Source organism: Tamandua tetradactyla, chromosome 7 (assembly GCF_023851605.1).
Source record: "Tamandua tetradactyla isolate mTamTet1 chromosome 7, mTamTet1.pri, whole genome shotgun sequence".
In the NCBI taxonomy this organism is placed as follows: Eukaryota; Metazoa; Chordata; class Mammalia; order Pilosa; family Myrmecophagidae; genus Tamandua; species Tamandua tetradactyla.
The window spans coordinates 87,648,115-87,664,454 of NC_135333.1; the positions used below are offsets into that span (position 1 = coordinate 87,648,115).

Here is a 16,340-nt window from a genome sequence, read left to right on the forward strand (position 1 = left end):
TCTCTTACAGTATCTTCAAATACATACTTCACTTCCTTTCTCTGTTATTTGAATTGGCAGGTGAACACACCCCCAAATTGAAGGAGCACCTTAAAACCATGGAAAAATTATCTCAGGCAACCATAATCTGACTAGTAACTCCTAAGGCCTTGTATATTTTGAAAGGGTCAGAAGAGACATTCATTTCTAGTCTGACCTTTAAAGGCCAGGTAGATATGTTGTTGTTTGGATAAGGGGTGATTTTTCACCAGGACAGTTTCTAATACTTCTGGTTAAATCATGTGTCTCTGATTCAGACTGTACTTAAACACTGTACTTAAACCCTAACATCTCCCATCCATAAAGAATGATGGTGCCACATCTACATGATACAATTGTTTTTGTTTTGGGTTGAGGTTCTTGTTTTGTTTTGTTTCTGGGATGCAGGGATGGGAAGAAGAGTTGAATCAATCTATGACCTTCTAAGTGCAGAATTCAACACTGGCCGTCATCTTTCACATATAGTTCTTAATAAATGGCATATGCAGTAACTCAGATTTAGAAATCACAAATATCCCAGTATAAATTTTGTTATTAAGTAATGCCAAGTACAGACAGCAAGGATGGATGAATGAACATGATCTGTACCCAGCATTTTACATGCCAAAGATTACCAACAGCTAGCCCCTGGACAGGATGTACTCACCATGTGTTTTGCTTACCTTACCTCTGACTAGAATATCAGGCTCATCCTGTTAGTCTCTGCAACTAATACTCAACTTAGTGCAAACTCTGTTTCAGCCACAACTTAATATTTCCTCTTTCTGTAGCTAAATAACACAAGAGCAATAGAGGCTACTATAGCTGCTTTAAAATAAAAGTTTTATTTCAAGATTTTACTGAAACCAATACCAAGATTTCATTAAGTATTTGGAGTGTTATTATTTTACATGTCTAGGCACTATACTGTGACTACCACACACTGAAATGAACAGCCTAAGAGTTCAAATAAGGCTAACACATATTTCTAAATTTTATATGACTATCAAAATCCCAATGGCAATAAATGCATGCATCTTTTTTTGTCATTATTTTCCATTTAATCCAATACCATAGACACTGCCAACACTTCGCTGAATCCCTATGTTTTCTTCCAACTAATCAAAAAAAGAATAGTAAAATGAGGTAATGAACATTCAGGATATCACAAGGAGTACAGAAGTATTTTTTTTACATGGACTTATACATTAAAAGTCTTAAATGAACTCAGACACAGATATAACAATTTTCAGCATCTATCCTTAAAAATAGTGTACTTTAATCAAATTGAGTAAATCTGGAAGGCTTCTGACATATTATAAAATAGGTAGAAAGGGCAACAATTGTTAAAAGAATTACAGCAAAAGAGCACATTAAAGTCCCTATTGGTAGATTCCACAAACTACACTATTGCAGCATTTATATATAGTATGTGGTGGATGACCAGTGTGGTGGACACTAATCACCAAATACAGGAAATGTTAAGGAGGTAACAAAGGGGATATGGCATCTAATCTTTAAACCATGGTCAATTATATATTTCAAGCTTATCACATCAGATCTACAAGAAAATACTGACTTGAATCCCTTAGGTTGACATCTCAACAATGAACACATGTAGAGAAAAAAATTAAATGAAACAAACCTTTTAAAACATCCTACTTCTACCTCTTAGGTTCTAGTTCTTTTCTTCCCAGTCCCATTGAAAACAAAAAATAGCAAGGAGCTCAAATCTGTTTGGATTACCTCCATCTTCATTTATCCAGTAAAGAAAAAGATTCATAGTTCCAATTTCAGTTATTTGCTTATTCTCTCCGTAGAGCCACAGAACCTGCTGGCACCCATTCTCCAATGCTTCACGTTGGGCAAAAAGAGACGAGCCATAATTTCTTTTGAGAAAGAGGAAACATACTGATTATGAATATACTTCATCTTCTCCCACCCCATCGTCAATATTCTAAAATCCTCAAATTTTTAATTCACATACAGATTTAGTCAACATACTAGGTTTTTTCTTTAGATAGATATATACACACACACATACGTACACACGCACTTTCTAACTAACTACATAACATTAAAGGAGAACTTATCGGCAAACCCAGTGACCAATCTAATTGTACTTAGCTGAGAGAGCACAAAGCAGAAACTTGGAATCCTAACTTTAAAAATAGACATACATGAACACAGGTAAATAGCCACATTGATGACGATAGTTAAGAGTGAGTTTAGCCACAATTCTAGATGCGTGCTTCTAATTCAAACCACACCTGTGTGACCTTTGTGAATAGAAATTTGATTGCATAATTTATGTTTATTTGTAACTTTCTACTTATATACTGCTTATATGTGTGGATAACATTCATTGAATATACATGTTTGGAATGTAAAAAAGTTATTTTTTATACACGCCAAGCAACTTTACATGAATTATTTCATTTAAATCTCACACCAATACAATGAACTGCCATTATTATTTCCATTGCTCAGATGAGAAATTGAGGCAAATTGAGGCTTAGAGAAGTAACTTGTATTAATTCCCACAGTGAGTCAGCCATAGAACACCAAGGCTGTACTTACTTAACCTTTTCATACATTTGAGAAATATCGAATGCCCAAAATCTAAATTCCCCTCAAAGTGGGACAAAACATTTAAAATTCTAATGCTGGCCAAAAGGGATTCCAAAAGTTCATTTTTACAACCTGCACTATTTGTACTTGATTATTAAAAATCAAAGCATGAGCTCCTGAAGCACATGGCAACACAGACGAACCTTGAGAATGTAGTACCGAGTGGAATAAGCCAAGCACAAAAAAACAGGTACTATGACTTCACGAATACGAACTCCCTAGAAGATGTAAACTCAGTCTCTTAAAAGCACTGCTTGGGAATACCAATTCAATATCACAGGAAAGTAGTAAAGATTATTGACTTGTTCCTAATTGTAAATGAAAATGCTTCTAAAATTTCAGCAGTAAGAATGATGTTAACGTTAGTTTTTGGATATACATTTTTCAGATTAAGAAAGTTTCTTTGTATTGTTAGTTTAAGACTTCATCATAAACATTTACCAGAAGTTTTTATGCCTCTGTTGAGATGACTATATGATTTTTCTCCATTAATGTATTAATATGCTGAATTTAAAAAGTAAATCTTGAAAAAAAAGAAAAACGTAAATGCTGTATTTCTGCTACTTTTAAAAATTATTTTGATAGGAATGAACAGCTTGAATTTTTAAAAATTATCATGAGTGATTCTAGTTGATAACATCCAATTAACAAAGCAACCATCGGAGTGACCTGGCACTTCATCATGAATTAAGACGTAATCAAGAGCTCTAGAAAAAGTCTTAGTGATCAGGTAGCATAGCATTCCTGCCAAGGGGATATGCAGATTCTGCACACTTTTATAAGCAGAAAACCCTTATCTACAAGCAGCCTATTCTACTTGTTAAAAATCTAGCTGTTAAATATTACCTGATTATATTGAGCTAATAAAGATCTATATACCCATGAGAAAAAAAAATCAAAGGAACATGGCACATATTCTCGGGAAGGCAATGTGGTTCAGTAATATTTTTAATTGATCTTTTATTTAAATATGCATGGTAAAAGTATGGAGTATGGATTACAGAATATGTATGAAGTTTTAGATAAAACATCGGAATCCTCAAATAAATGTTATACTTGCTTGCCTCCCTGGCCTCTGCTTTCAGAGGACATTAGTAAACAGGTTTGAGAAACATTACCTTAAAGACAATCAAGGCTGGGAAATAAATCCTAGACCCACCTTGTTATTTATAAAACCCCCAGCAGTATACAGAAACAAACAATAATCATTACTCCTATAATGCATTAATGTAATCTCCTACAAAATAACCTTTTAGACCTTTAAAATTATCTCTTTTACATCTGGGTAAGATCAAAATGCATAGTGCTGGTCTAAATGAAAGTGCAAATTAAGCAAGAGAGTCATATATTATGGTGGCCATCTGTGTTTTCCTCTGTACAGCTTCCCTTCCCACAACATCCCCTCTTAACAAAACAAGCCTCTTCCTTTGAAGCAGAGGCATTCACCTGTGGGCTGCAATCACATCTTGCCCTTGGCCAAAACTGGATTAAGGGAGGAGCATGTAATCTAAAATACTCAAAAGTCCTTCTCTGAATTCATTCATTCATTCATTTTAAGTGTGGAATCTGAAAGACAGGTGTGTTTCCCCTTCTGGGGTCGTTTTTTGGTAGAATGTAAGCCTGGGTTTCTGTGATCTTCTTGTCACCACCCACCACGGAAGGTGTTCGAATTAGAACAGCCTTAGACAACATGCAGCCAGAAGCTACGACAAGAGATGAAGGGAGACTGGGATAAGGAGGAGTGACAAAGGAAGGAAGAGAGGGAGATAGGGAAGGAAGGAAGGAGGGAAAAGGAGGGAGAAAGACAGAGAAGGGGAGAGAAGGAAAGAGACAGACAGATACTTGGAAACACTGTTTTGAGTTTCTAGCAGGTCGGCAGCTACCATGCAGGGTATGAGCCAATCGTTTTTCTGCTTAAGATGGTTTTCTAATTTCTGAAAGAACATTGCCTAATTACTGAAATATTCTAGAGAAAGCTGTGGAAAATAGGGGTTATAATCTATGGCTATTACAATCTGGACCATGACATTTTTTCATACCAAGGCAATGTTACAATTCATCAAAAGACCTTCAAAACACAGATGATTAAGATGTGAACTCCTGGTCAATGTGGAAATGAGACAAGTCCGATATATAAGGTGTTTTTATTTATTTGTTTAATGACCATAAAAAGTCAGATCACCCTTACTCAGAAAGGATAGTGAGTAGTTATTAATTAATAATAACAATATTATTAAATACAAGTAGTTTTTAATAATGGATATTTGCCATTGGGCAAATAAAAGATCTATTTATTATATTACATTTTATATTTATATATTTTAATTTAAAAAAAATTTATATACCTCATTGGGTTGTTTTGAAAAAACAAAATAGTGAAAGCTAAGAAGCAGTTAATAGAAGCCTACTACATACTAATGAAATCAACGTTTTTTTAAAACAACTATTTTGATTTACTTTTTTCCGATTCATCAACACATCTGTGAGATTTTATCATACTTGAAAATTAAGAAGTGATTTCCCTCATATGTAAAATGACCTTTACTCTACTACAATCAGGGAATTTTTGGCCTTTCAAAGAAGCTTCTAGAAACAACACTTTGATAGTGTGGCTGAATTAAAGCCTTGGCGCCTGGGTATCATGAAGTTGCCTGAGCAGAGAACAAAAATTAATGCCCTCAACTGTTCCAAAGCATGGAAAGGGAAAGAATTTCTTTTTCTTGTTTGATCAATTATTATATTCTATAGATTGTATATTCCATAGACTGTTTCTTACCAGATTGTATATTCCATAGATTATTTCTTCCCCAAACACAAAGTTTGCTCAAAAATCTCTCAAGGAAATTCTTCCTCATGTATACACTGATACTTTAATTAATTACTGAACTACTCACATGTATCCAATTCAACTCCAATTTTCCCATCTTGTTCTCAGGGGGGAGAGTCTTACTAATTTAACCTGACAAATAAGGCTATGTCCATGGTTGATTGCACCAATTCCTAACTAGAGATATACATCAGATTCACCTGGGGAGTTTTTTAAACTTACGTATGCTCTGGGTCCCAGTTTTTAGAAAGGCTAAATCAGTTGATCTGGGAAGGAGTGTGCCATGTGTATTTTGAAAAAGTTAATCACATGATTCAGCTGTGCACTGAAGTTTAGGGGAGAGGGGCCCTAATTAAACATAGTACTAATTTTCTAATTTTCTCTCACTATAGCCCTCTCTTCGTTTGAAAGATAAGGTTTCCAGGGTGATTCATGAAAAATAAACATGCCTAATTAACAAAAAATCTCTTTCAGGTATCAACTACATTGTTAATGTCCAGAGGGAAAACTGACAGCTTGGAACATATTTGGTTTCCCTCCTGTGTGCTGCCAATATTCAGAAGAAAAATATGTATCTTGGAGGACCGAGAAAAAAAAAAGCAAAAAAAAAAAAAAAACAGCAGGAAAACTACATAGACAATTTTAATAGTAGGAGAATGGACAGATTAAGATTAGATAATACATCCCTCCAAAAAAGTAAATTGCATGAAATCCAACCGATTTTTCTGATGATAAATATAAAATGAGTGCAAGTGATGAAATGAGACAATGAGAGAGCCTCCTACTATCAACTACTGTTTTTTGGAGAGAGCTTACTACCTGCCAAGCAATTACTTAACCATATTATTTCATTGAATCTTCCTAAAATAGCCAAATACTTATGAGGACTTGGAAGAAGGGAAAATTTAACTCTACAAGATCACACAGATAGTGTGTGACTCTCAGATGTTTCTGATTCCCAAGCCCATGCTTTGAACTGCTAGGTGATTAGACCACATTTACTAAGAGATTTTTATGTCAGGCACTGTCCTAAGCACTTTACATTATCTCACTTCATCTTCACAAGTAAGGTAGGCATTATTACCCCTATTTTATAAATGAGGAAGCTGAGGCTTAAAGCACTTAAATAAAAACCTGTCTTGTAAATGTTAAGCCAGGTCTTTCAAACTTCAAAGCCTCCAAGCTTAAGTGCAGAAAGAGGGTGTAAGGAAAAAGGAACAAAAAATCAAGAAAGAAGGAGAATTTTTTAAAAATTGCTGGGAAATATGAAGGGACCATCCTCTTAACTTTAGCACAGGGCTACTCAAGTTTGGCCGCACATTAAAAAAATGTCTTTAAAAAAAAACAATCTTTCTGGGAACCTGCCCATGCCAAAAAAAAAAAAAAAAAAATTTGGTGCCCAGGCTCTACTACGGACCAAAATAAACCAGCATCTCTAGAGGTGGTACCCAGTTATCAGGACTTTGTAAAGCTCCCTAGGTGATCTCAATTTGCAACCAAAGAGAGAACCATGGGGCTAGACACTCTCCTTCAGCTGTGAACGATTTGGTTACTTTTCCTACTTAGATATTTTTAGAGATAAAAAGCTAAATCTCCAATGTCTTCACAATAGTGGGACAATGTCTTAATTACAAAAAAAAAACAAAACAAATCCTTCTCTCCCTTTCTCAGATTCACTTAGGGAGAAAGCAGAAAGTTCTCAAGCATATGAGAATCAATAGCTATTTAATAAACATCCATTGACTATGGACATCCTAACTAAACCTCGGGAAGTGATTTTTGAATTGGGATTAGAGAAGAAGTAATAAGACACAAATCTAAGGTTGCCTCTGAATATCTTTGCCAAATCAAAATTATCATTTCCCCTTGCACTTTTCCATGTTGAAGAGCTTTCGGACTTCTCAGAAATGATAATCAGATATGTTGAAAGTCCATCATTTTGGTTACTGCCGTCTTGCTATTCTTGTTTTTATTTATGAGATCTTCTCTCTTCCCTATTCTCTTCCTCTCCTTAGAGATTCAACTTCCATTGATCATGCTCCACCTAAGCCTAATGGGTCAAAATAAGGCTTTTTTTTTTTGCATGGGCAGGCACCAGGAATCGAACCAGGTCTCCAGCATGGCAGGCAAGGATTCTGCCTGCTGAGCCACTGTGGCCACCTAAAGTATTCTTTTTTAATGGGCTTAAAGTGATCACGTATTCTGTGATATTGCATTATATTATTATTATTTGCCTTCTATTATTTTTTATAATAAATTTTCATTTGTAATAAATAAATTGCCCATATTTAGCTCCCTGTAATGTCTGACTGTCCTCATGTTATCTTTTCCATAGGCAGGTAGTGGGAGCTAAAAAGCAGAATTTAAAAAAGAAAAGGTATTTTTCATCATGATCACCTCTACATTAAGAATGTTGTTTTACTGCAATGTGCAGAAGTCAAATTTTAACAACATAGTACATGTGGTTGCTGTGGTATATACGCACAAGCTCTGTGAAGATAACAGGACATAGAATTTTCCAACCTTTTTTAAATTTTTGGTAGAAAAGAAAAAAGAAATACAGGAAGAAATGAGAGGTCAAAACCAGCTGTCAATGTCTCTCTAATAGACCAGCAGCACTGTGGCATCTGATTCTCCCAGTGATATGAGAATCTAGGGTATGTCTTCTGGGGGCTCAGAAGATGGTCCCTGAGCCACCTTCCAGGATTTCTGGCTCCCTAGGTATGTGAGACACATCAGCACTCAGTACATAAAAAGGAAGAGTCCATGCTGGTTTATCTAGCGATTCTTATTTCATCAATCGGGGCATTCCTAATCCACAGCCAAGTTCACCCGTGAAATTAACCAACACATTTCAAATGCTCTTTTATTTCCAGCCAGCTACATATGGCCTATGAGACTGGCCTGACAGAGCCAAGGAAGGGCTGTCCCTCAGCCAGTTGGCAGCAGGTGTGACCACAGTCCATGGCAATGAAGACAGCACTTCGGTGAAGCAGGCACCTTCCCCAGACATGACTCCGTGGAGCCAACTGAGAGCCTTGGGCCCAGCACAGATGCTCTGCAATGCCAACCACCAGCTGGCAGCCAAAGAGGACCAGCATCCAGGGACAGTTAATTCAAAGCTCTCATTTTATTCCTGCTTTAGGGACTTGTTTTAGCTTTTGCCTATGTATCACATCCAATGTTTCTTCCTTACGAAGGGCCGTGGGCTATCCTTTAAACAACTAGTACATTGGAAATGCTGAAAACCAAGCATGCAACAAAAATGAATGGTACCATCTGAACATTGAATATTAACATATGCATACTTAATGAAGTGAAACGACAATAACGAAATGGTCACGAAGGTGTCTTTCCGTTAGGCAGAAATGCAGATTAACTCTTACCCTCCCATTTTGCAGTCCCCAGTTCCGCCTTTCCAGGCTCTTACATACTTCGGGTTGGCCCACAGGGACACTGGGTTAAAGCTTCCACTTGAAAAATAAGGTCCCACCGGACACAAGATTACAAAGAGAAGAGCTTTGGATGGCATCTTGACTCCAAGAGAAGGCTGCAATAAAGTAGAAGTATACACAACTGTTATTTAAAATATAGACACTGATCTTGAAGGTTAAGAATAGATCAATAACCATATATCAAAAGGAGCCATTCAGTAACAGGAGTCACCTTTTTAAAGTTGCATTACTTAAGGCCCGATGGACTTATAAGACAACACACTGAGAATGGAGTCCTTAAATTTCTTTTTGCTTTGCTTTCTGAGTTGTTATGAATGTTGAGGAAAAGCTAATTTGTTCATTTGTCGGCAACATATTTTAGAGCAGAAGTACATTTCTAACAACTAGCTACATAACACCTTTCAATTTCCCACTGTCTGAGAGAGCTGGGAAAGAGCAGAACCCAGATGCAGTTTGAGAAACAGAACACTTGCTTCTGTGACTTTCCCTTCTGTTTCACAGTCTCCAGCAGCTAACTGGCCAGTACCATATCTGACCATGTCAGATACCAGTCAGTAAGTGTGAAGCTGTTAGAGGCAAAGACATAAGAAAAAAGGCAATAGACAGAAGATTCAGGAATATGTATCCTCAAGAACAAGAGTAGAAGATGGCTTTCCCATAAACACTGGGAAATAGATCACAAACCAAGAATACAAAATCATACAAACGCCTCCAGCACAGGAACAATTAAAAGCAATGAGGATCAATTGCATATTAAGGCAGTCAATAAGGAAATAGAAAGCAAGGCTATTTCCTTGCATTGTTTTGAGGGCTCTATGTTATAAAGTCCAAAAATTCACTGTTATTCAAGGCAATTTGAGTTCACACGAAATTAGAAAACAAGTCAGGAATATAATGTTAAGAGTCCCGGGATATCAACTACTTGTTGTGTCCAATTTTCACGACAGCCGCAGAAAGAATGAGAATAAAAGGGGAGACTCAATTCTACCTGATTTTGTGGTTTTGCCATGTTTGGTGGAACTGCTTAAAAGTTGACTGGGAATATATATATATTTTTTTCTGAATTCCATTTAGACCTCCCCACCCCCTACCCATGGCCCCATGCTCCCTTACCCACTGCTTCTGCCCAAATCATCAAGCATCAGGTGGCTAAAAGTCATGAGCATAAAAATGTGTTGTGTATGACACCATCCGAGAATCAGGCAACCCTTGGGAAGCGGAAAGCTAATGCCATCCGTACTCCACAATTAGATGGGAACCAAGCGGTGCGTCTAAATAATACCTTCATTTCAAGAGCACTTTGAAGCTTAATCTTTCAAATCTTTTTATGGCCCTTATAATAAGGAATTGAGAAAAACTTCTGATTAGATTGATACAGTATCCAGAACAAGAGTCTAAATTACTTACCTAGTTTCTACATTTCTGAATAAAATAGCTTGCTCATGAGCAAAGTGAAAACTTTTATTAGCTATTACATGAGTGCTGAGAGCTTTTAAAACATTTTTTACCTCTGAACTCATGTATTTGGTGCAACATGCATTATACTAAAATTTAATATCAATAATCCATCATCATGGAAAGCTTTTCTGAAATAAATTTCACCCTCAACAGTTATTTCCTTACTCTTGATTTTGTTGTTGTTTTTCAGTTGACAGGTAAGCAAATGTATTCCACTAGGTGGTAGTATAGAGAGCAGAGACGGAAGGACAGATTAATTCTATGCATTAAATCTATTTCTAGAAAGATATCTCAATAAACCTTTTATTCTTAGCAAGCACATAAATTATAGACTAGAATGTTTCAGTGCTGAGAGGAAATGTGTTTATGTGAACTAATATTTTATTTCTTGAACTTTAAGTAAGGGAAATTCACATTTTACAAGTGCTTCAGGTACTGGTGGTAATCACAGATAATCAACTTCAGCCTTAAATGATTCCTTACAAGGATTGCCTTTCATGGAAAGAACTCTGTGACTTTACTAAAAATGGTCACATTGCTTCCAAACAGAAAATAAATAAAATGTAACTATAGCCATCACAAAGGAAGCTTGGTGATTGGATCTATTTCTACCCTTAGGAACCATTATCTGTTCCTGTTTTAATTCTCCCTTCTACGGCGGAAAGCGATTTAAAGTCTGTGCTGCTACTACTATGGTTAAGAGTAGTTCATTATATAATATTAAGTCAAATGGCAGTGAACAAAACTATAAAATGACATGGTCAGCCTTCTGAGCAAATAAAGCATAAACCACATTCGTAAACAGAGAAGATGGATGACAAAAACTAACAGGTTGTATAACCCAGCTTCATTTCCTTATGTACATTTGATTGCTTTTATATTTTATAGTCTACCAGTTTCTTGGACTATTAAATACATAAAAAGTTGAAAGAGGCCGTAAAAAAAAAAACATGGAAAACCTCAGTTGCAAAGTATCTGACTTCTCAAAGAATCACACTGACTGTGTGGTTGAAATTCTGATGTGTTAAAAAAATAAAACAGATTTTTTTCACTTCATAGATATATCTCACAAATAAGGGTATATAACCAGTGTAATTTGCACAGAAGACACTCTGGTGTGATAGAAAATAAAGAGACATGTCACCTTACCCCGTCTTTCTGAGTCAGTCAGAAAATTATAGAAAGACAGGTTTCCGGGGTTATCTGAATGAGGGCAAAAAGAGCTGAGGGTGCTGAGAAAAGCACTACGAGTCCATGTTTTGGCCTGGAAGACAGAGAAGCAAAATGGCATGAAGTGGGCTGAGAATAATTCACCCTAGGCGAGGCAAATAAGAGGCGGAAGAAATAAGATAATTGAGAATAACAGCAGAACATTTTTCAAAAGGCCTCATTTTTGTTTTTAATCCAAAGAGTGGCCTCGTTCTTAAGGAAAAAAATTCTATCGGTACTTTAAACAGAGGATTACTTAGCTAAAAGGGGAAATAGTAGAGAATAATGGGATGAGTGGCAGCGTAGGGATGTGGAGAGGCCCAGCTGATTGCTATGAGGGTCACAAAGGGAAGGAACCGCAAATTCACAAGGTAATTGTAGAAAAAACTAGGTTTGGTGAAAGCTTAGAAATAGCAATACCCTTCAATATGTATACAGTGCATTTTGGCTTTTATGATCTATCTCATATAATAATCCATGAAACAAGAGTAATAATTCCAATTTTTAAATCAGGGAAACTGAGGCTCAAAACAAGGGAACTGCCCAAAGCGGCACGATAATTAACCTCTGGACCGTCTCATAATCCAGAGCTCTTTTCACTATACCAATACTGCCCCTCCTACTTTAAGCACCCTAGGCTCAAATCTCATTCAACCCCTTCAATCCCCCTTCTCCCTTTTCGCCTCCACAGGCCCTGGCTACAGTAACTCCCTCTACCCTTTAACTTTCAATCCCAATATAAATGTCATTGAAATGAGGCCCCATAGACCAGGTTAGGTGCTCATTTCCCAGCTATCACAGTGCCTGCGCTTCCTTAAATGTAGACTAGTTAAATAACTATCACCCCCTTCAAAGAGAAAGACAATTTAACTTAACACCTGACCAAAAGGAGCTCTCATTTTTTTTTACATTAAAGAAAAAAATCTAAAAATTCAAATGAACATAGTTAAGAGAAAACTACAGATAAGATGAAAAAGAACAAAATATCTACCTGCCTTATCTAACCCTTTCCATATGTAAAGGACTGGTAATGACCGCTCTCAAGATTAGTATAGGATTAAATTTGATGTGTTGGAAAGCACTGGGGCCATACATTTTCAAGCATTCAAGATCTCTTTGGAACACTGAAGGAAAGGCAGCTGCTATTATTGTTTTCATAAATAACAACTGATAATAGTAACAGTAGTAAACACATTCAGTCATTCAGTTCTAGGAGCATCAACATGCAGAGAATGAAGATACTTGTAGATGTGACCCTGGAACTATAGTCAACTCAACCTTGGAACTGTGGAGAACAGGCATGTGGAAAATGGACAAGGATTATTATACTAATTATCTGAGGAATACAGGTTGGTAAATTTGAATTCAATCCTAAACAGATTTTAATATGGATTATTGAACAAGTGATCAAGAATAACTGATGGGGGAAGTACTTAGGAGGAGCTGGAATAAGTCCCTCTTAGAAAAGTCAGGCTTTTCTTTTCCCTTTTAAAAATGGCTCTAGATCAGGGAGGTTAGTAAACTTGAGCTGCTGCCTTTTTATTGGAACATACTCTTTCATTTATATTTTGCCTATAGCTGCTTTTGCATTACAGACACAGTTAAGTAGCCGTATGGACTGCAAAAGCAAAAACATTCACTATCTGGCCCTTTAAAGAGAAGTTTGCCACCCTTTTCTTTAGATGACAGGAAAACGCTTTAATTTTTTCATTCTACAAGGAACGACTTCAAAACCACAGCTTGCTGGCTCCTGATTTGGCTTCAGCCCTCAGGCTTTGACCTTGTGATTCCATGCATTCAAGCTAGAGGGGACAGGGCAGGGTGGAGGAGTGTGCCTGGGCCGGGAATTGAACCCGGGTTGCCTCCAAGAAGGCAAGGTGTTTTGATATCCCTCTGTTCACCAGCCCCACTGTCACCTTCAGAAGTATAACCATATAGAAGTCTTTCTATTTTTCCTTTCTTCTGGATTACTTCCATTAAAATAGAAATATGCTAACATAGAAATATGCCATAATATCTTCAATCTAAAATAGACATTCCCTTACCACATGCCTCAGTAATTCATCCATTTCTCTGCTCCACTATATAGCAGAATTCTCATAAGATTTGTCTATACTCACCATCTTAACTTCCCCTTCTCCCATCCTGAAAAGTCTCTTTGATTTTGCTGACTCATACGTGATCACCAACAAAGGGGAACAAAATGGAGGAGAGGTAGAGTTTTTCATAAAATTGGCCAAAAGCCATGTTTCTGGCAGGGAGATGGCAGCGGGGGATGGGTGGGGGACTGGGACAATGGCTTTGGAACTTTTTTTTGATCAGTGACTGAGAATAAGAAATACATTTTAGGCTGGTACCCACTCCACCCATACTGTATATGTGTAAAAATGAAACAAAATTCTATTGCATGCCCTGAACTCTGACTTTCTATTCTATTTCGTCATTAGGAGGGGAAAAAAACTCATTATCTACTACATCAATTTTGTAAAATATATCATGCGCAGCAATTTGAAAAGGCTGCTCTATGGAGTTATTAAATAGTCCCTGATCTTTTTGCCCTTGGAAAAGCTGCAAATAATTTAATTGGCAACTGGCCCTCTGGTTTAATCTGACTGTTTTCTCTGCCACTACTGGTGGTATTTATTTTAAGATAATTTGAAAATTGTATTAAATAATAAATACCTGTGTATTCAAAGGTTTTAAAAATAAATAATTAGTTCAAAAATTGATCAATAAGCGTTAAACATCCTAAAGTAATCTTATTTCTGTTATTTTTGTCAACTTTACCTACTGATTTAAATATGTACCCAAAACTGGTAACATAAAAGCTTTGCCAACCGAATCCCAAATAAATACTGATGATCAGTTAGTTTGGCTTCTACGGACAAAGAAAAGACCAAAGATATTTCTTGCAACATCTCAGAACTTGTGTTCAGGAATGCTAAACCTAAAGATTGGGAAGTAGGAGAAAATAACAAGAACTACTCTGATTTGTAAAATTTAAAAACTTAAACTTGTAAGAGCCAAGCCTCCACCCCTCCAGCAACTCTACTCTACTTACATATCAACTAAGTTTCAAATTGGTTACAATAGTGGGAGAAAAGCCTGGCTTGAAATTATTATGTAGCCTCAGAAAAGCCTTGTTCTAATCCTGACTTAATATTATAAGGTGGGATCCTTTGATTAGATTGTTTCTATGGAGATATAATCCACTCAATTGTGGATGTGACTTTTGATTAGATAGATGATTAGTTTTGATCAGATAATTTAGTTTTGGTTAGATTAGTTTACCAGAGTCCTTTAAAAGGGCAAATAGTTTGGAGAAAATTTAGAGCTGACAGAGCCAACAGGAGTCCCAGACCTTTGGAGATGCAGAAAGTAAATGTTCCTGAGGAAACCAGAAGCCAAAGGCTGGTCACAAGCCTTCCCGGTGGACAGAGGTGTTCTGGACCCTCAGCCTTTCCTGAGTCAAGGTATCGTTTCTGGATGGCCTTTTTTTTTTTTTACAGCCTTAGAACTGCAAACTTGCAACTTAATAAATTCCCTTTTCGAAAGCCGTTCCATTTCTGGTATGTTGCATTCTGGCAACTTTAACAAACCAAACACCTTCCTATATTAAATGGAAATTCAGGTAAAAGAAAACATCCTTTTCAAATTCAATACAGGAGAATAATTTCCAGAGGGAAGAAGGGGAATGAGAGTGAGCTTAGAGAGGAACAAGCAAATAAAGAGAGGAACTTACATGCCATGAACTCAGGAGGGTGATAACCTGCTGCACCAAAATCCCAAAGAGTAAAAATAAAGATAACAATTGCCTCCTGGGATAATGCTGGTCGCGGGCAGCCTCAAGATAGTGCCCATCAGTAAGACTGCGAGATAAAAACAAGCTGATTTTCAAAGGCTACGAATCAATGCCAGCCAATAAACTGAATCTCTAAAAACAGACTTGAAGTTTGAAGATACAATGGGGGGGGTAGGGATGGAGGGGAAGGGACTGTTAATATGAAATATGTTTAACAGTGATTATGCAAGGGAGATTTTAATATTCTTACTAAAAAATGGAACCATAGACAGGTAGATCAAATAAGATTGCAATAGAATATACTGAAAGTGTGGTAACACTGAGGTTAACAATTTCATATTTCTGCTGTGTGCACTAGTCCTCAGACTTATTCAGAGTTTTCCGGTTATAGAGGTTAATTAGGAAAGGAAAAAGTGATAAGAGGCATGGGTGTTAAGATATAAAAGACAGTGAATAATGGGAATCTTTTTTATGGAAACTGTTACGAATGTAGGTTAAATTACGAGAGTAATATCAACATTTTATAAGATGCTAAAAGAAAAGAAGAACGTGCCTTTGAAATTTATACTTCCTTAAACATCCTGTGGAGTGAACCAGAAATCAAGGAGTGGAGCCCATGGGGCTAACAAATCTGGTTTCCAGTCATGCTAATCCCTGCTCACAAAATGGCAGCAGGATTTTAAACGGCAAGCGCTAATGAAAATTGCATACTGAAAGAGTTCTGGGGAAGTTGTGAATGGGGAAACTGCCTATGTAAAATAACTAAAATATTGTTCTGCATTATCCCAATTGTATTCTGTGCATCGGAGATTGGTATAAACCAAAAGCTAAGCTGCTTTTTACATTGAACTCAACTCCAAGAATTTATTTAGGAACAATCCAAATATAGAAGAATAAAGGGAACTATGAGGAATTAAACAACTTCCCTATCAGCCAGTCT

At 36.6% G+C, this 16,340-nt stretch overlaps 1 protein-coding gene across 1 annotated transcript in view; it reads right to left on the minus strand.

The window, feature by feature from the left end:
- BCAT1 (branched chain amino acid transaminase 1) overlaps positions 1 to 16,340 on the minus strand; it is a 168,394-nt gene that overhangs the window by 118,933 nt on the left and 33,121 nt on the right. Inside the window, exons 6-7 of the mRNA XM_077168221.1 lie at positions 8,863 to 9,026; positions 1,765 to 1,907 (exon numbers count right to left, since the gene is read on the minus strand). Of these exons, the coding sequence (XP_077024336.1) occupies positions 1,765 to 1,907; positions 8,863 to 9,026 (307 nt within the window). The remainder of the gene's footprint in view (positions 1 to 1,764; positions 1,908 to 8,862; positions 9,027 to 16,340) is intronic.